The sequence below is a fragment of the Conger conger genome, chromosome 5 (genome assembly GCF_963514075.1).
Source record: "Conger conger chromosome 5, fConCon1.1, whole genome shotgun sequence".
NCBI classification, from domain to species: domain Eukaryota; kingdom Metazoa; phylum Chordata; class Actinopteri; order Anguilliformes; family Congridae; genus Conger; species Conger conger.
In genome coordinates this window covers 49,442,852-49,463,513 of record NC_083764.1, presented here as the reverse complement: position 1 = coordinate 49,463,513, position 20,662 = coordinate 49,442,852, and the positions used below count along the sequence as shown (strand labels likewise).

The following is a 20,662-nucleotide window of genomic DNA, read 5'->3' as shown; positions in this document are numbered from 1 at the left end:
CCATCACTTAATATCTGTCCTACTCCTGGTAGAAATCTTGTACCAGGAGTTGTATCACCAAGTACAAAGTGCAGCTCAGATGTCACTTTGCCTTTGTGATTGAGGTATGGACACACACTGCAGAAAGATTCCATACTCTCTAGCAGTAGTTCATAAAACATTGGCTCAGGACTACCCTGTCGAGACAAATTGGCTTGTGAACAAAAGGTCATTCATCTGGCACCCTTGCCAGAGTGACCTACCAATAACAATAGTCGCACATAAAATGTTTCGTCAACACAAAATAAAGTGTAATTGTTTCAAGAATTGCTGTAATAAAAATATAATAAAAATTGAGAAAAAGGGCTGTATGTAGTGCCAATAATTGTGGAACCTGTTTTTTGGGGAAATAACACTTTATTTGATTCCAATGCATCATTAATAAACCTCACTGCTTTACACATGTTGGAATACGAAGCTTATGTCAATAACTATTATTTTTTTAGTTTACAGCATTTTTTGTGCATATTTATCAAGGGTGACAATAATTCTGGAGCCCACTGTCGGTGACAAATAGAAGGGAACATTTTTGATAATGCAAATGCATAATAAAATAGTTGTGAGGTTAAAAAGTATGAATGTGCTTGAACATCCATTAGTAGTGTGGAGGGAGGGGTAAGTCTGGATTAATAGTTCTGCAGTAGAGGCTGGGTTCTTGATTCTACATTATTTGTGCTGAAACACAAGGCTGGGGACAGCAGCCATGCAGTGTGTGAACTCCTGGTCTCTGCTCTTACAGACAATGTTCCAGAGGAACTAAAGGAGCCCTTCTATACAGACCAGTACAGCCAGGAGCACATTAAGCCTCCGGTGGTGAACCTGCTGCTGTCAGCGGAGCTGTTCTGCCGCGCGGGGAGCCTCATCCTGAAGAGCGATGCGGCTAAACCCCTGCTGGGTCACGACGCCGTCATCCAGGCCCTGGCCCAGAAGGGCCTGTACGTCACCGACCAGGAGCGGCTCGTCACGGAGAGGGACCTCTGCAAGAGGCCCATCAAGATGGTGAGTGGAGAGCCCACCATCTCTCTCCGCTTAACGGTCTTCTGTTTTTGTCCCCCCTGTCATATTTAATAGTTTGTTTCCCTGTCTCTCCTTCTCTTCCCTTCTTTATTTGCCTTCATTTTTTCAATCACTCTGTCCCCCCATTGTTCTCCCTTTCTGTCTCTCTCTCACCCTTCTCTCTCCCCCTTCCCTCCCGCCTCCACTTTCTCTCTCTCTCTCTCTCTCTCTCTCTCTCTCTCTCTCTCGCTGTTTCTCTGCGTTCTGTCTCTGCAAATGAACTGCATCTACACAGTTTGTTCTGCCATTCTGGGACACGTCCTATTACAGTACATCACATTCAGCAGTGCTTGTGATGTAACTGTGCTGTGGCCTGGCTAGGCGACGCCATGTGACTTAAGGGTCTCTGTCTGCACATGCCATGAACATTTAGGAGTATAAGAGATCCTTTTCTGGTGCATTTTGAATGATTTGTAAGAGGCCTTACCCTGTCAATGTATAGTGGCAGATGTATTGTTTTCAGCTATTGAGTTTTCGGCATATACATTTTTCACCTCTCTATGTACATTCATATGATTCTCAGAATTTATATAAATTAAACATTAAAAATGCTGGTAGGGCTGGTTTGTTTTTGCACAGCAAGTAGAAAGGAAAAGTCATATAAATGCACTACCCTATGAATAATTGACTTAGTAATGCATATATTAAATTAAATCAATCAGCGAGCCTGTTGAATTTTATGTGCTTTCTTTGGTTAAATAGCTATACTTAAGTCTGTCTTATGTCTTTAAAACAGACAGCTGGTTTTGTACTCTGGAGCCATGTACATTGTGCACTGTTTGTCAGAGTAAAGATTGGCTTTTTAAGCAATTGGAGGCCTAGCCATTTTGCCAGTGTTTTCACACGATTTTCCTTTGTGGGGTGGAGTGAAAAGTAAATAATCTTTTCAGCATTAAGAACATTCTTAAATTTTGTTTAAACATTGCTCGCTGATGCTTTCAGATCTGTAGAAGCCTATTATAAACCACTACAGACCGTCTTTTCTTGCAATTCTGGAAAGCAAACAAACATTTTGTGCGGTTTCTTGTTGCTTTTCTAATGGAGGATGCTAGCCAGCATTCTTCACAATTATCAGTGACATTTCACTGGCATTTCAGCAGCAATGCACTTGCCTGTATTTTAAAATGAAAATGGCTTCGGGTTACCCTCCTACAGCTGGAAAACTTTCGGTCAAGATTTCCTTGTCTTGCCACAGGTTAAATGCTAATCCAGGCTTCTTAGAAAAGAGCCATTGACAGTAGGAAATGAGGGAATTACGGATCAGTAGGGATTGCTGGCTGGAATATTGAAACAAAGAGAATTCCATGGCAATGATCATATAAACAAAAGGGAAGTGTACAGTAAAAAAAGTATGTTTTAGAGGGTGTGAGTGAAGCTGATCTGAGTGGAACCAAAGATGGAAGATTTAATATGCATCAAGCCGAAATTTGCTGTACAATATTGAACAATATCGTGTTTCCATTCAAGTCACTATTTTAATGTTTCTGTTTGTGTAATATAATCCTGGTAAATAGATTCAGGGCATGTGTGAGCATCAAATTTTCATTCAAATCAATGTTTTCATTTCTCTTTCTTTGTACCCCAATAACAAGAAATAGATTGCGAGGCCATAGCAACACGAGCTATCCATTTTAGAGGGAGGAATAGAGAGCTGGAGGTAATCATGCAGAGTGTTTGGGGAGGGCTGGTTCATGAGCTAGGAATGCAGCTGTTTTCTCTGTGTTTTTTTTGTCAGGGCTAGATGTGTTTGGAGCTGTACGTTTTATGTAAACCTGTGGCGTAGCTGGCGTGGTGGAATTAGCGCTTGCAGTTATTGCAGCACTGGCTCTGCTCTAAGCTCTGGCTTTGATACGCGGCAGAGCTGCAGGTCTCTGCATTGCGGCTCTCCTCTGCTGTCACGCCTTGTTCCCTGGCTGGCTGACGGACTGCAGTCCCTGGGGTCTGTTTAACAGAGGACCAGGGTCCGCCCATCTGATCTTTCTGTGTACACATAATGACATGTAGAATGCAGACACAGGCATGTACTCACGTACACACACACCCATACATAGGCATGTACTCGCTTATGTACACATACACACAGGTGTACACTCGCACACGTACACACACACACACAAACACACACACACACATACATCCATGTACGCATGTGATCCCACACATACACATAGGCGTGCACTCACACATTCATACACACTCATGTAGGCATGCACTCATACATGCACATTCACAGGCACATGCACACATGTATGCATACAAATGTTGACACACACACAAACATAGGAATACGGACTTTGATATGCATATGCTTGTTCTCATAAACACATGAACACATACATACGAGTACACACACTGAATTGCAGGGAGCAAGTTTGGTCCAGCAGTGTAGTGATGGCATGTGTCTCAGAAGTGATAACTGCATCTGCCAAATGCCTGTAATGTAAATGTAATGTAATGGATGGATCTCCCAGACAGCCATAGAAACGCACTCTGTCAACAGGAGTGGGCTCTTTTCTGTCCATCGGACCCCTGGGATCAGCCCCTCACAGTCTGGGATTGGCAGAAGGCTGACGTTTTGAATTGCCTCCTTGGGCAAGGTTGTGTTACGGTACTTAACATTAACACAGACATTTCATTAAGCATTTGACCTGCCTTTGTATAGCAAGTCTGAAATAAGAAAAATAATGCTTTTTCAGTTCCCAAGCAGGAGCTTAGGGTAATTGCTGTAGTCATGTACACAAAAGGTTTCTGCATTCTACAAATGCCAAAGTTTTCATATGTACTTCATCCTTCAGTTGGTTCAGTTAAGCTGTTCTGGTAGTTCAATGACATCCATTGGGAAAAGGAACAAAAGGAAGGGAGGCTGTTGCTGTTAAACTGCATGGGGGGCAGGGCGGGGCGCAGTGGAGGGAAAATGATGATTCTTCAGTTTTCTCAGAGGCTGCTGGCCAGGCTCCAGGTGAGGGATGACAATGGTGGGTGGTTGGAGTACCGTGACGGTGCTGCAGTGACGTAGGCTCTTGAGCGTGTGCAGGCACGCACACGGGCGGAGGTGCAGACAAACCAGACACCTCCCAAGGCGGCGAATGAACCGTTAATGACAGCTTACCTCCGCTTCTGCTGCTCCTCCCTTCCTGATATGTGTTGAAAGCCCGTATTCTAGCAACGGATAATTGTCACTTAGCATGAAAAGACAGCACACACGTGTCTATGGCCATCTTGTGTCGATCAATCCAGATGGTCACTTGTGTGTGGACATTACAGGAATTGAAAGACTTTTACGAGGGTGGGTAAAGGACAAGTTAGCTGAGCAGGAGAGAAACGCCCTAGGGTATTTGTTCCAGAGCTGGGCGAGTTGGGAAGAGGCAGAGGGATGTCGGGACGAGCGAGGACCCGCTAGATGTAGATTCCGACGGTAGTTTTCCGCTCTGAGTCAGCGTGTTTTGGCTCACGGTGCGAGGATCCTGGGGCATGCACTTCCTTACGTTCAGCTCAAAACAGAGCTATCAAGTCTGAAAGTGAGCGGAGGAAGTGCTGGGGAGAGTGCGATAAAGACGTCTCTATTCTTATGAAGTTAACATAACATAACGTAACATAACATAAAGCTTGTTTTTAAGTAGCTGTGGAATTAACACATTTTTGAATGTGAATGTGATTGTATGCATTTTTCTCTGTGATAAAACAACCAGTTTTCTGAAATGAATATCTCCCATGATGCATTGATTCCTTTCGTACCTGTGTCTTTTTGTACTTTCTAGATTAAATAATTTTTGGAGCCACAGTGATGCAATTGTGATCTTGGTTGTGGTCAAGTCTGCAAGGCTCTGATATAGTCAACCGTGTGAAAACCATGTGAAAACCGTGTGCAGATTGTGTGTGCCAGAGAAAATGTGGGCAAAATGTACACATGTACCAGAATTAATTATAAAAATGATAGTACCATAGAAGGTTGGGCTGGGGCGTGTCTGTTTGGAGGCTTAAATAATGTTAAGTTACTGCTATGCCACCCACAGCTACTCACCAGCAGCACTCCCAATGCACCCCTGATGCATGCCTATTTTACACCTCACTACCCACGCAATACATCAGGATAGAGTTAGCACCCACTGGGATTTTAATCTCTGACTTGACAACAACTGGTGAGCATGTAGCATGTTGATGGGTGGAAATAAGTTAGCGATAACCTGAGAAACCTATGACAACCTACACCAACCCTGCAGCTGCTGGGATGAATCCAATGTTATCCTGCCATTGTTGTGTTTTTTTTAAATGTATGATGTCAGAGATATTAATGAGGGCTTTCTGTCATTGTCTTTTGTTTTTGCTGTTTAACCTTTTTCAGCTGAGTCATGTGATTTCAAATGAGTGTTTAATGGATTTATCGTCTTTGTTTGTTTCTATTTGTTTTGGGAGAAATATCTTCAATCATTTGATACAATTTTGCCATTGTTGAGACGCACATAATCGCTACGGTCTTCTGTCTCATGATGAAGGCAGAACCAAACAAAGTGTTATTACTGGATCTTTTTCTGCAATGACCCTGAGATGTGCCATCAACACCAATAGAGTGTGTTTACATTTCTCTTGAACCAAATTTTTACGAACACATTCTAGATCAACAGAAGGAAACGTGAATATATTGACATTCAAGTACACATGCATAATAATCAATCTTTGGATACTCTTGGTACTGTCAGTCAGAATAAAGTCAGGTATTTGTGGAGTATTCAGGATTTGGAAAATTTCTCATTTAGTTTCCACACTGCTCATGGAGCTAAATGATACAGAAGACTGAAGGTCAGACTCGGTGGTGTTTAATGTTGTAGAAATGCAGCTTTAGTGGGATTGAACTTACAAAGCAGAAATATTTAACTTATGAATGGGCCATTCAGAATTGGCCATTCATCTTATCTAAGCCTGTTCTTTTGCTTATTGACTAGAGTCTCCAGCACTGTGTCAAGCCTCTTGAACACCTTAAAAGTATCTGCTTTTGCTACTTGGCCTGACAAACTGTTCTATTAATTGCTCTATACTGTCTTATGTTTGTGTGAAATACACTAACTCATTAACCATCTATGTTCTCTTGGCAGCTCTGAAAGAAAATAAGTGACTCGATTACTGTTCAAGTTACATTACAAGTTTTCACATTTGACCAAACAAATTTTGATATTGGGTTGTCCTACAACCATCTATGAAGGACAAAATGCGATGTATTCAATGTGATGGACATCACACTGTTCTCAGAGGTGTTGTTTTGGCTACAGAAGGCTTAGTGTATCTAAAGAAGGGAGCTGTTATTTATTTACCTGCTGTGCAATGACCACATTTCTCTATGGAGATGAATAAAGTCCTATCTATACATCTATCTCTCTAAAGACTTAGTGGTGCTGTCAGTCCACGGGGCTGTTTCATTCCCTGAACCAATGAGTCAGTCAATGCTATTTAGCCTGCAGTGACTCCTTATTCCATGTGTAAAAGACTCCAGGGTCCACTTGTCTCTGTGGCTGGGCCCTGGGAGAGCCTGCTGTTCCCATCCACCACTGCACCCCCCTCTGCGCAGTCGTCATGGTTACTGCTCTGCAGTCCAGCGGGAAACCTTCCAAGCACTGAATAAGGGCTTGTGTTGGAAGTGTTGGAGTTCACTCTGCCGGCTGTACACCATGATTCATTCAGTCCCAACACAGACTTTCCACATTCCCGGTCTATTTGTGGTAATCTATTGGAGCTAATTACTCCTGATTGGCTTTGTAAATGCTGGCCCTTCAGTGGTTGGCAAATTTAGCTACTGAAAATGCTTTCATAATCCAGCTATTTGATTTTTATAAAAACCTAATATAACATTTCTTGCCAAGTGTCTAGGGCTTTAGAGTGACAATTTGATAACCATATATTTTTTTCACCAAACAGAGTTTTTCCATAGTCAGTTCACTATGCCTTATTATTTATATTCTGTCTGGAAGCCAAAAAGAATGCTATTCTAATAAGTCAAGGATCGACCCACGTTGGATATTGTTTATTCAGGGGGGCTTGCTGCAGGTGCAGACAACTTGGCACAGGTACAACTGGAATGTCTGGGTGAACGGAACGGCAGATGAAATTGCTTCAGGTGGTGTGAGGATATTGAAGTTCTGGAGTGACGTCCAGGCAGAGGAAGTCAGGTCAGCCTTAGGGTTGCGGGTCTCGGCATGCTCGGAATTCCCCCTCCCCCTACAAGAAAACAGAAGCCTGTTTACTCAGACGGTGTTCTTGCGTGACAGACTGTCCATGCCCCATGTGCGCCAGGTGGGACCACCCCAGTGTTTTAACTGATCCTAGAAGCTGGCACTGCCAATTAATGGGGTAGGCTGGATGACGTCCCAATTTGACCTCAGTGCCTTCAAATCTACGTGGCACCTATCTCATGGTGCACCTGGGTGTTCAAGAGTTCATTATGCAGCGAATGTTATGCATTCAGTCTTAAACGTCCATCTACAAGGTTTTCCATGGTTCTTGGCAGGTAACAATGGCCTTCAAGAATGGGACCTGGGATCAGTGTCCAGCATCTCCCAGGTTGTTTGGGCAAGAACGTAGGCTTGTGTCTTATGGCATTCAGTCTTTTGACTTCAGTATTGCAGGTTTGAATCCCAGCTGGGGTGAGTGTGGCACCCCTGTGGGTGGTGCTTAACTTTGGGTCGCACATAACAACAGATCAAGCTGTGGCAGTAAATGTTTTGACTCACAACCTCTCACACCCACTGGTTTATCACCTGAGGAATGAAGTGTCCAGCTTTGTAAGTAAGTTAAGTGTGAAATGTAAGTACACCTTGTCGAGTGATCTATAATATAGTTGTAGTATATATGTCTCAGGACAAATACATATCTTTCTTGATTTGGCTCTGTACACCGCACTCTTATGTTTGTAATAAAACAATTCACATGTGGTTAATGTGCATATATGTAACTTTTTTTGCTGGGTATTTTTATACACCTTTTATCATACTTTTCTATACGTAGTCACCCCCATGTCAGGGCACCATAATGTTTGGGACATATTTAGGTTATGTAAACAAAAGTAGTCACATTTAGTACTGTGTAGCATATCCTTTGCATGCAATGACTGCTTGAAGTCTGCAACCTATTAACATCACCAGGTGCTGAATATCTTCTCTGGTGATTCTCTGCCAGGCCATCTTCATCTTCATCTTCAGCCTGTTTGTTTCATGGGCTAGTTGCATTAAGTCTTCTGTTCATCATATGGAACACATGTTCAATTGGGTTCAGATTGGGTGAATGACAGTCAAGAATTTTCCCTTTTTTGGCTTTGAACCATTCTTTTTGTTGCTTTAGCAGTATGTTTGGGATCATTGTCTAGCTGTCAGATGAGGCCCAGTCCATTGAATGGAGCTGACTATATATCATTTTAATTTCTTATTTTTTCTTTTGCTAAATTTGCATTTAATGGATTGATGTACATGCAGTGTTGTTTGCAGGAGAGTATTGCTTATGCAGGGCTCTACACTAAAATTCTTTCCAAGGAGAATTCAGGGCTCCTAAATTCTTTCCTAATATAAAACCATTTAGTAGATGTGCTCCTATATTATTTTTTCAGTTTGCACACATCAATTTTCAGGAGCAAATGCTCCTAAAATGGGAGCATTGTAAGCACCGTTATGCTTATGTAGGTAAAGCATCTGGAGCTGTCTGTTTCAGTGTTGTTGTTTGAAATGGCTTGAAACAGCCTTCACCAAGACCAGCGGTGGCACAGTTCCTGGAGTTTAAGCATGATATAATCTGAGGGGAAACTGCCCATTTTTGCATTTGCAGGATGGAACAGGAAAAAGTCATTTTGTATGTTCTAATTTTGGAAACGTCAGTGTAATCTGAGGGAAACTTTGCTTCTTTTTTTGCATGCTGTGATTTGGCACGGACAGAGCACAGGGCTGTGGTGATTTTCAGGACCTGTTCTTTCTATGGAAGTATCAGTAAATGCAACATTACAACAAGAAAAAACAGGTTTAATGTAGTGTAATTTCAGCGCTTGAAGGTCACAATGTGCTTTTTTGGGGCAATGAGGAAATATCTGGAATGCCAAAAACGTTTTTGCCAATTAATAACAGTTAAAGTTTCAGTTTCACATGTCCACAATGTTTCAAATATCCACAATATGGAATGCCCAAAAATATTCATGGCACAAACAAGCATGGCCTCCTCTCCAAGACACAGGATGTCACACAAGTTGGCCTTGCACAGACATGAGTTGGAGAAATACGCTTCTCAGCTCAACAGGCAGACTTGCTAGCACTCGACCCACCAGCGAGGTTTGATATTGAGTGATGAGACTCTGTAATCCTGGCCGGATACAACCCTCAGTTTCTCATCCTAGGGCGAAGCTAGGGCTACGGCATTGACCTTTGGGTAGCCAGCCACAGTCGGCTCTGGCACAGCCCAGTTTCAAAATCATCCGAACACTAGAACAGTTTCCGAACACAGCAGGTCGCCCAGCACACCCCAAATAAATGTTTTATATATGGCTTAGCTTTTCCTTGGGAGCCTAGCCCATGACCATGGTCTGGTTATCACCCTGACGTTTGTTCATCAAGCAGACATGAGCATGCAGGAATGCCACAGCCTGCCTGTTGTGAAAAATCAATTCATTAACGGCCAGAGGACGAGAAGCTTAAAGGGAGAGCAGTAGCTAAGGGGTTATAGCATTAGCACCATTTAGTGGTGAAATGACGGAACTGTCATTAGAATGGGGCTATACACCCAGCGAATGAGAGACTGTATTGTGTTTCCAGTGAGAGGGAGGCAGCACTGTGTATAAAACTGTTTACTCTTGTCCAGAATGCCTCTGCCTTTCTTCTGACCTTGAACTTACCAACGGCAGCTTTTGTCCTCCCCTTTTTAACGGATAAGTTTGCCTTGCAAACGCAAAGCTGACTGTGCTAATGCTGGCCATTACTGAGAATGGCACACAAGGTACTTCTCAGTTGTCTCTGCTGCCACAGTTACAGTCAGGTGCCTGCAGTCTGCCTAGAGCCGAGAATAAGATTCTAACAGAAATTTTTGACAAAAATGAGTTGGTGTCATGAATATGTTGTTTATAGGGCGCTAAATATATGTGTGAAGTTTTATACAAAAATACACTTTTGAAAGTATGGAAAAATTCTAAATTTAAAAGGATGTATCAGCTTGGAGCCCATTCACTTTGAAGCTTTAAAGCTCAATAGCTCAAAAATACTCAGAACTCACATATAACCTTCTAATTCTCAGCTCACGAGTGGTGGTTCTACCCTCTTTGGAGGATTCTCACGCTATTTTAAATAAGTAAATGGGATGGGCCTCCAACCACTGCTAAGAATCTAAATTGAGAATCTTGCTAAAAAAAGAATTGAACTAGTTACGACCTTGCCCTATCCCATGATGCCACACTGGGTCTAGACTGAGAGCACGCTGGCTCGGTGACACCACTGTCTTATCTGCGTCGTGGCTGCATATCTCCAAAGGGTTGCCAGAACCTGAGGAATCAAAGCCCAGCAGACAGGGCGGGAGTCAGTCTGGGAGGATATCTGATTATTACAATTGGAGTAATGTCACTCTTTATTACTGCCCCCACCATTCTTGTGCAGTGGGCCTGTGAGAAAACATGGCACTAGATTGCTGCCATCCATGACACACCAAATAGCATTAGGTCACTCTGGAGAAGGGCAAGATGAAATGAAAATCCTTGTCTCCACTGGAGTGTCCCTGGAGGGAAGGCACCTTCAATCACAGTCTGCTTTGGCTCACCCAGATCATACATATTCCATCAGTTTTCCTACTGAATTACAGAGCTCATTGCTCATCTTGAAATGAAATGTGTCCAACAGGATAGAAAGGCGTGCTGTATGGCTGTCTGTTCCCACAGTTATTATTTAACCAGGAATGTTAGATGTGGCTGTGGCAGAAGGGTACCCTCCTGTTTTAGGAACAGAAAGTTGTGGGTTTGAATCCTCTGTTTTCTCGAGGGAGGCCCTTCAGTAAGCATCTGGCTGTGCATGTGGATTATTTTTGCCCAAATGTAGCCCATGTCAGCTCAGAGTGAGCAAAGCAAACTACCCAATGCAGCAGCCTGCTGGCAATGTCCTGTTAACAGATTGAGGGTAAACTTTCAGCGCAAGTTTTTTTCAGATGAAGGTGATTAATTACAGTATGCAATTGAATCTGTACATAATCGTGGCTTGTGTGCAATACAGAATCTCTGGATATTTGGAGTCTTTTCCTTCATGTTTAGACATCCCTCTGTTTTTATTTCTAAAAAGATGCTCTATCTAGCTCCTGGCAATACCTGCATATAACACGAGCTAGGAATATTTTTGCTGGTTAAAAAGGCACATTTTGCTACTGTTAAATTGTTAGTTTGCTAGCTGTAGGCTTCATAGCAAAGCTTGCTCTTTTTTTATTTTATTTCCTGCTGCATATCCTCAAACAAAAGAGTACTCATTCATTGTACTGCAATATGCTCATGAAAACAGAATTGGTGGGTGAAGGAAATAAAAGCAAACAAAAAGCTTTTTGTCATATTTGAATCAATACACTGTACACATTTGTTCAAGCATGTGCCAAAATGAGTAAAAAAAGGACACTGCAATGGATTGAGATGTATAAGAAATGTTTGTAAAAAAATTACTTGGAAATTACGTGTGCCACTTGGAACATTTAAATATGTATTAATGGGTGTCAGAATTAAGTGTTAAGTGAATTAGGGAGGAAATGTAATTTATACTGAAGGATTAACTCATTGTAAACAATATAAAAAGTACCACAAAAATTATTTTTTGTGACTGTCTTTACAACATTTCTTTAAATATTTGTGCTTGTGACAATGCCTATTGGAGCACAGAACTGTAACTCACTGCAGCAGATGTCACATGCGGTGTCTGGGTATTTCACCCTTCTGTCACATTCGCTAGTCTCCTGCCTCGACCACGGGCTTCCAACCTTTCCCCGAAGGTCCGTGAGTATCCAGGAATTTGGCACCTCTTCCCAGATGCCCGTGAGTTGTTTTATGAACTGCTACATAAAATTAAATTAGGCTTTCTTTAGTTGTTAAATCACCTTCCTAGGCTTCACCGCCTGGTTCCTCTGACCCTCTCCAGTTCTTATATATGCACTATAGTTTTTAATGTAGGAAACACCCTGCAATTGTGCTGTTGTGCATGGTAGAGTGAGAAGGAAACTGGGCAAAAAAGGATTGCGTATATATGCAGGTAAAATAGGGGTTTTGTTTTAATGTCATGTGCAGTGCTTTCAAGTTGTATTTTAATAAAGTTTTCTAGAAATTCAATTACAGTTGAAATCAGCTGTGGCTCTTCAGTGTCCTACTTAGCTGTTACGGTATAGTGTGTGAGTGGCTCTTTGTAGGATTACCGAATATAATCCTGATGTAGGCATATTATGTCACTGCACTGTGATACAACAGGAACATTCATGTACCAAGATAGCTGTGCTTGATGTGCCATATTTGGTAGTATTCTGTGTCACTGAGCAAATTCAAGAAACAGAAACCACAAATCACCTTTTCCATTTGTCTGAAAACAAACACTCATTATTGACTGAATTGCTGTCTAAACATGTAAGGGTATTCTGGTAGAACAAAATCAGTGCTTTTATTTACATAAACACTTTCTAAAAGCCATAATATGTTGCCTCAGCATGTTTTTAGGTGTTTTTCCATAAAAATATAATGTGCAGTGAATAAATATTTTTTGTATCATTTTGGCACAGATGCTTTTAGCACCCTAGATGTTTCTGCTGTTGTTGACCAAACTAGAAAAGGAAGCAGAGCAGATAGGTTCATTCTGAACTCCCATTCTTGCTCTTTATAGAAGACACAGCTAAGTGGGTTGCACAACAAGCAGTTTTTGCAAAGGTTTCCAGAGCAACTGACACATCAGGCTGCCCGACTGGGGAAGTAGCCGGACAAAATGTGACATGAAATGGGAGTGTAAAACACTGGAGAAGATAGTTCAGGAAGTAAAAGTCCTCCCCATTATTTTGTTCTCCTTGATTTGCGAATTTGCACAAGTATTCAATCAATTCAAATAATTAGAGAAATCACCTGGCTGAGTTCATGGGTGGAAGAAGCACACGGCAGGACTTGTACTTTGTGACCTCTGGACTTCCCACTTCTGCTTTTGGTGTTCATCCAGAAGATCTGTTTATGTTGTGTTGGTTCAATTGCATGTATTTTTGTACCTGAACATGTGCCTCATAATGTGCCTCGTAATGCATTTTAATATAGCAGACTCCTGATTCTTGAATCTGCACTGGTCATCGTGGAAGCAACAGGTCTACATGTGTTATCAGGAGGCAATAATGATGTGTGCTCTTTTTCCTCCAGAGTGCCCATCTGGCCATGATTGACACCTTGATGATGGCGTACACGGCGGAGATGGTCAGCCTGGAGAGGGTGGTGTCCTGCCTGCAGAAGTATCGCCTGGACTCAGAGGACGATGTGCCCTACGACACCGAGGAGGCGGTGACCAGCTGGATAAACAAGGTGAGCCTCCTGCTCTTCCCTGACGATGGACCCTGTCTGCTGGCACCCATCTTGTCAGCTGAGAGGATTTCTGAGAACACTAAACCCAGGGAAAGGGCTTGAATGTACTGCAGTGTTTTATTAAATCGTTATCGTAAGAGTCACTGTCTTCGGGGTGCATTCCTTAAGGTGCCTCCAATTAAATACTTCATTGGGTTATTTTTTTATACAAAAAATTGAAAATCGGAGCACTACTAATCAAGATTGCACATGATAAAAAATGACAAAATGTAGTTAAAAGGTGAAATGTATTCAAAATAAGAAGGCTCCAAAGACATCTTTGATGCAGAATGGCCTAATAATCTTCAACTGGGTAAACTTTTGAATGTGGCTAGAATTTTGCTGACAGTATACTAACGGATCTAACTATAAGTATCCTGAGCAGGTGAAGCTGTGATCTGACCAAACTGAGTGTTTGGCTGTGGTTGCATGTTGTGCTGCCATCCCTGCAGACCAAACAAAGGAATGTTACATTGCACCCAACCCCCATAGTAATGCACGAGGAAGAACAACTTGGACAAAATGAGAGAGAGCTGTTTGTTTACATTCCTCTGGTCATGTGCATCCTGTCCCAGTCTGTGGGGAGGAGGGGGGGGGGGTACATGGACAGGGACAGGGACAAGCAAGCTTGCTGGCCATTGGACACTGTGGCCATCCTGCTCTAGCCCCTCCCCCGGTCCTAGTAAAATGTGCCAATCATAACTGCACCCTGATTCTCTGGGAGACCTTATTTTGCCTTTAGTGGCTGTTTCTGGTTCTTATGTATTTTCTCATGTTCTTCAGTCGGGGGGGTGGGGGGTGGGGGGGTGGGGAGGTGGGAGAGAGTTAGAGAGATGCAGATCACAGTACAGATAGCGCCATGTCCCTGCTGAACGGGGAATAGTACATGGTCTGAAAGTCAGCTGCCATGTGGACTGGGCTACCCCTACAGGGCTTGAACTAAAGGAAATAAACTTTTTAATGGTGCTAATATATTGTGTAGGAACCACTTGATTGAACTAGCGGCGGTTTACATGCTTTTGAAGGTTTTTTTTAAACTAAATCTTGCTGTTCCCTACAGTAGTCAGCAGGTCTGCATGAATGAGGGCCACAAACACAGTCACTTTTTGGGGTGGGGGATAAGAGGGCTTGCCAAGGCATTTTTATTGTGAACTTGAAAAAAAGGAATGCTATTTTTACCTGGGTAATCTCACACACACACACACACACACACACACACACACACACACAATGTAATTGGTGTGATTTTATCTTCATTTATTGTGCCTGTCCACGGATGCGTTGTTCAATTTGCTCTGTTGACAGCAGTGACTTATTGCAATGAATACACCAGGGTGTCTCTCTCCTTCATTAACAAGGTTAACGAATACTTGAAAGACATCATCACTCAGGAGCAGAAAATGAGAGAGCCGTGGAGCGAAGAGACGTCTGGCCCCCGGGTGAGTGTGTCCATCTCGTTATCGTCATTATGAAATTTCCCCTTTAATGAAACTCCGAATTGGATATAGCTCTATTCTATGGATGGGGGGGGTTTGTGGTTCAGCAAAACGATTTACCAAAGATGAACAAATGGAAATTCACTTACAGGAATGAGCAAGCAGACAAAAACTGATTATGGTTGGGATTATTTGGAAAATGTGATGGTGTTCATCACCATTAAACTGCTGAACAAGCCAATCAATAAGGTCACAAAGCAAATTGTGTGTAGTACTTCAGAATGTAATACAAAACAGGACCATTCCAGCAGCTCTTTACTGCCTCATTCAGTACAGGCACACCCTGCGAGTGCACGCTTTGTAGTCTAAAAGTCATAAGTTTTGAAGTTTTAAATCTCATACCAACTCCCCCGCCCGGACTGTGTCGAAGTGTCCCTGAGCAAGACACCTAACCCCCAAATGCTCCTGACGAGCTGTTCGGCGCCTTGCATGGCAGCCAATCGCCATCGGTGTGTGAGTGTGTCTATGAATGGGTGAATGAGAAGCATCAATTGTACAGCGCTTTGGATAAAGGCGCTATATAAATGCCAACCATTTACCATTTACAGTATATTGCATTGGTAATTTGAAAACCCAAGGTGTTTTTCTGCTTTTGTTTGCTGCCAAAGACTTGCCACTTAAAGACACATCCAAAGACTTGCAATTATTCATTTTATTTAAAAGAAAAGTGCCCTAATGAGTTCAATTCTGATGCTTTTGTTTACTCACTTCTCCACAATTCTCCCTCTTGTTTTGTAAATAAATTTGTTTGTTGTGTCTGAAGTAGACAGGAGCTCAGGACTAGCTTGTATGACAGATTGTGGACCTCTTTATCCGATGTAGTGTTCTGTCTCAGCCAGATTAGCTGTTCAGGGATTTGGGTTGGTAAAGAGCTGGTTTTCAGTATGAGGTACACATTCTGGTATGGAATTCTAAGTGTCTGTCTGGCAGATACACAGGGCAGTGCATAATTTGCTCTTGCACAATATTGATATGCAAGAGCAACTCTTCTTGTCGATCACCTGCAGTTTGCTCAAACCAACTGCACGTGAATTGTGCTACTCCTTCACAATAACCATGCAACTGAGATGATGGGATGCAGAGGGAAAAGAAGCAGAGGATGTCTGTGTGCACTTCAAAGGCGAGTGAAGGCTTGTTTCTGCCTTCTGGGATCAACAGGGACATTGCATTGAGGAAATGAGATGCCTACAAATATGATTAGGCATTCTATATTTGGGAAGACTTGAAAATTGTGGATAAAGATTGATTCAGCAAAGAGTAGACTGTGAATGAAACACTCCCAGCTGTGGTCTGTGATCATTAAACATTCCCAAAAAGAGGTGTCCCTTAACTTGTTGCTTATTTGTTTGTGGCAAATGAATGGTGTTTAATGTGCATATTACGGCACTTTGGTCTGTGTTCATAGAACCAGAAGAGTATGGGGGACAGACAGTGTATCAGATGGGTCTGTTGATACAAACGGCCTCAAAAGAAAAACAGCTCTTTGTCCCCCTCCTATGAGAAGGCAAACAGATTTCACATCTGATTTTCATCATTGTGCATGTTCTGAAAAGCATGTGGAAGCATATCACGAAGGCAGAAAATGCAACCATGTGCTCCTCTTTCACAAGCCAGTAAAATGATTTTCATCAGACCCATACCCTGCAAAATATTTTTGTGTTCCCCAAGCGTGGAGTATCACTCTTGTTGCCTTACGGCGTTGGCATGGGTGGTCTCCTTTTGGACTAGAAGTGCTGTTGTGTCAATCTGTCCATTCGGTGTGTGGAACAGCAGAAGCCCTCATAACTGGTACATGACACCTGAAAGGCCACAGGAGCTCAGCTTGCCAGTCACATGCACTTACCTTACCTTTTGGTCATTCTTTCATCTGTTCTCCAATTCTTGTTTTGCGGGCTGAAGTCTCCAACCAAATGGTATTGGAAACTGGTTCCTGTAAGTCCACCTATCACTTACTCCCTCACTTCTACCCAGCATCCTTCATTCTCTGTCTGTTAGGCATCTTCATGTGTCCTACTGTGACTGGGTCTGTGGGTTTACCTACCCTCTGCCCCTACCCAACCCCAATGCTTAGAACCCCCAAATCAAAATGCATCGAAAAGTCTATTGTATTGTTTTTCAGAAGTTTAACTTTTGCTGTCATCTTTTAATTCTTCTACTAGTAGTAATGAATAGTGACCATTGTTACAGTTTTCATATTTGTTTTACATTATAACAGTTAAGACAGGTGCTGCATCTCATTTAAATGTCAACCAACAAACAAATTTTTAAACAAGTCTGAAATGTATGATGTTAGAACCAGGACCCAAGACACAAAGGCTGCATTGTGAAATGTTATGATTTATTTATAGGTAGGTAAGCAGGAAATTGTTGTTTGAACTTCTATTCTTCCTTTTTGAAAAGAGAGCAGTTGAATTCACAACTGCTTTCATGATTAAATGTTATGCTTCCTCCTTCTGGTACAATGAGTGTGGTTCAGACCACTGCCCTTTCCATAAACACTCAAACTGGGATTTAAGAACTGACCACTGCAACTGTATGTTTTTACCATACATTGCTGCTTCAAACTAATTTATCGAATAAAAAGCTGCATTTTTGTTATGAAACCCTAAATCTTTTACTTTGTCCTTGGGAGTACAGAGCCAAATGCACTCATGTCAGGTTAATGAATGGAACACTGGGCAAATTTAAGAAGCTGCAGTTTACCGGGGGAACAGTCCGGCAAATTTGATTATATAAGCTGAGTCCCTCCCGCTGAACTGCACAATAAACTAGTGGGGTGGGTCGATGTACAAAAATAACAGCAACAGTGCTTTGTCCTCAGAGTGACGAATTTGCACTTGGAGTAATTGAGAGGGATTGTTTTAATTGGAGGTCAGAGCGCAGCTGGGAACTGGAGTTGCGGACACAAAATGCTCTTTTCCTACAGAAGTCATTATGAAACCATCAGACTGTGCTAATGGTGTGCATGTGGGCACCCTGGCCAGAGCTGGCACAGAGCATTCCTGGAGGCTGAAGTGGCTCACAGTAAAATTATTCCTTCACAGTGCAGTATGCCAGAGGGTACAACACTGTTGGTTGGTAGTACATTTCTGCCAAAGAGGTCCTAATTCTGCATGTGGCAACACCCTCACCACCCAGGTATTGTATCCAAACCTCCAGAGCACCTCCTAACTAAACTATGTGAAGTGTGTGTTTGTGTGTGCATGTCACTAGTGTCAGCACTTGTGTGTGTGTGTGTGTGCACTTCTATGATTGGTTGCTGTATGTGTGTGTGTACTCCTCTGTGACAGGATGCTATGGTTGTCATTGTTGCCCAGGTTCGCTTTAGGAAGGAGCATGCACTGCCCCGCCAGGTGCCATGTTTCCCCCCAGTGGACAACCTCCTAAAGGACAATACAGACGGCTGCGCGCTGGCTGCCCTGGTGCACTTCTACTGCCCTGGCGCTGTCCAGCTGGAAGGTACCAGTCAGATACCTCTGTCCACATTCAAAAACAGGCACATTTCTGTGCACCTGGGGCTGATGCATTTGAAGAAGTAGTTTTCACTCTTGCTCTTGGAGAGCTACAGGGTGTGCAGATTTTATTTTCTTACTAGGCACTTAATTGGTCATTTAACCCACCAGGCTTTTAGTTCTGAATAAAAACAAAGCTAGCCACTCTTGGGCTCTGCATGAATACTACAGTCTAAACATGCTTAAAGAATTAATAAAACTGTTCATGAGTTCACTCTTAACAAATGCACTGATGTTGCAAAGCTATATGATAGTAACTTATGGCATGACCTGATTATTTATTGATGGGGAGGTAAATAAGGAATATTGTTGTATCAGCATAGCAGGTAATGTTTTTTTCATGGCAGATAATGCCATTTCTACCAATGCTAAGCTACTGCATGACACCACACCTCTCAGCTCTGTCCCTTAGTTATGACATCACAGCTCACAGCTCTGTCCCTTTGTTATGAATTCACAGCTTATGGCATTGTCCATGATCTCAAAGCTCTTTTCATCTGTTGCCCCCGCCTCTCAGATATTTGTCTGAAGGAGATCATGTCACTGGCCGACAGTCTGTACAACCTTCAGCTAATCCAGGAGTTCTGCCAGGAGAACCTGAACCGCTGCTGCCACTTCACACTGGAGGACATGCTCTATGCCTCCTCTTCTATAAAGGTAAGACACAGTGAGGGGTGCAGCCGAAGGGGTGTCTGCAAATTCACAGTCGGGAAGTATGAATCATGGGATCGACCCTGCAGCAGGAGGGAGAGGGGGTGGGGGGGAGCTTCATTCTTTCCTGCTCAGGCAGATGACTCATCACCAGTCCGTAGTCCTGTCCAAGTAACGGCTGCGGGACGCCCACCCGCCCATGGCTGAAAAATTCCCTCCACTTCTGCCTGCACTTAGGACTCCTCTGTCAGTTTTCCCACTACTTTTTCTTTCTTTCCACTAGCGAATGTGCGCCTCAACAGGGACTCCATTGACATTGGGTGCACTGACTGCATAATGTCTGTGTTGCTGTTGGCCTGAGAGTCAGGGTGTGTTTTGATGTGAATGTGTTTTTATGCTTTATGTGCTGTGGATTCAACCTTCTGCAGAACAGTGATTCCATATGTGTGCATGGCATGAAGATTTGTTGCACTGTAGCAGTTCCTCACCAGAAAATAAGCATGAAAAACCCAAATCCAAAATCCATGCAAGGTGGAATTGATGTCTGGAGCTATTATGAACAAATTAACAAGTTAGCTTTTGGGTTGAACGAAACCTTTAAAAAAACGTTAACTGATGTTTTATTTAAAGAGTAAGGAGTTTAATGGTGTTATTGGGCTGATTAGCCAATTATTTGTGTGATTTTGTTGTTAAACCCTCATGCATGGGATCAATATGCTTTATACATAAACAAGTAGTTCTTTTTAATCAACAGTCTTTTTTAAATAAAAGCACTTTGCCACACATTTGTTTGTATGAGTATTCTAATATAAAGCAGGATTAATGAGGTACTTTCTTTAGGTAAGTTCTCCTATACATTTTGAAATCCAAGTCTGCCATCGATCATCCAACTGTAGACACACTGAGACAAAGAAGCTTGTTTGAGAGAGTCTTAAATGCTGTGGACAATTAAATCCTGGCTTTGTCTATTGAGATGTAAATAGAACTATGCAATTAGACTCTGGATGGTGACCGAATTCAAGTTCTGTGTCAGAGGAATTGTTGTGAACAGGGCCTGCTGTATTGACCAATCACATTGTGCGCTCTGGCTGCCAGCCAGTCACATTGCTTTCTCCTCCAGTGTTGACCACAGACAAGTGACTTGTAGATAAGGGAGTCAAAGCCCAATTAAGAGCCAGAGAATGTGCCTCCTTTTTACTGACTCTCACAGTGTCTGGCAACCCACCTTTAACTCTGTATGTTGTTCAGTGTCTTGGGAATACTTTTAAAGACCACTATACAAATAATAAATAAGGCATGTATTTGGACAGATCGGATAATCACTGGCCTGATGGTTCTTGTTTCATGGT

At 42.5% G+C, this 20,662-nt stretch overlaps 1 protein-coding gene across 2 annotated transcripts in view; it reads left to right on the top strand.

Moving 5' to 3' along the window:
- Positions 1 to 20,662, top strand: part of LOC133128456 (calmodulin-regulated spectrin-associated protein 2-like) — a 44,803-nt gene that overhangs the window by 7,171 nt on the left and 16,970 nt on the right. For both annotated transcript variants that reach the window (XM_061241987.1, XM_061241986.1), the window contains exons 2-6: positions 779 to 1,038; positions 13,457 to 13,615; positions 15,013 to 15,093; positions 18,468 to 18,609; positions 19,180 to 19,319. In XM_061241987.1, coding sequence (XP_061097971.1) covers positions 779 to 1,038; positions 13,457 to 13,615; positions 15,013 to 15,093; positions 18,468 to 18,609; positions 19,180 to 19,319 — 782 coding nt within the window. The remainder of the gene's footprint in view (positions 1 to 778; positions 1,039 to 13,456; positions 13,616 to 15,012; positions 15,094 to 18,467; positions 18,610 to 19,179; positions 19,320 to 20,662) is intronic.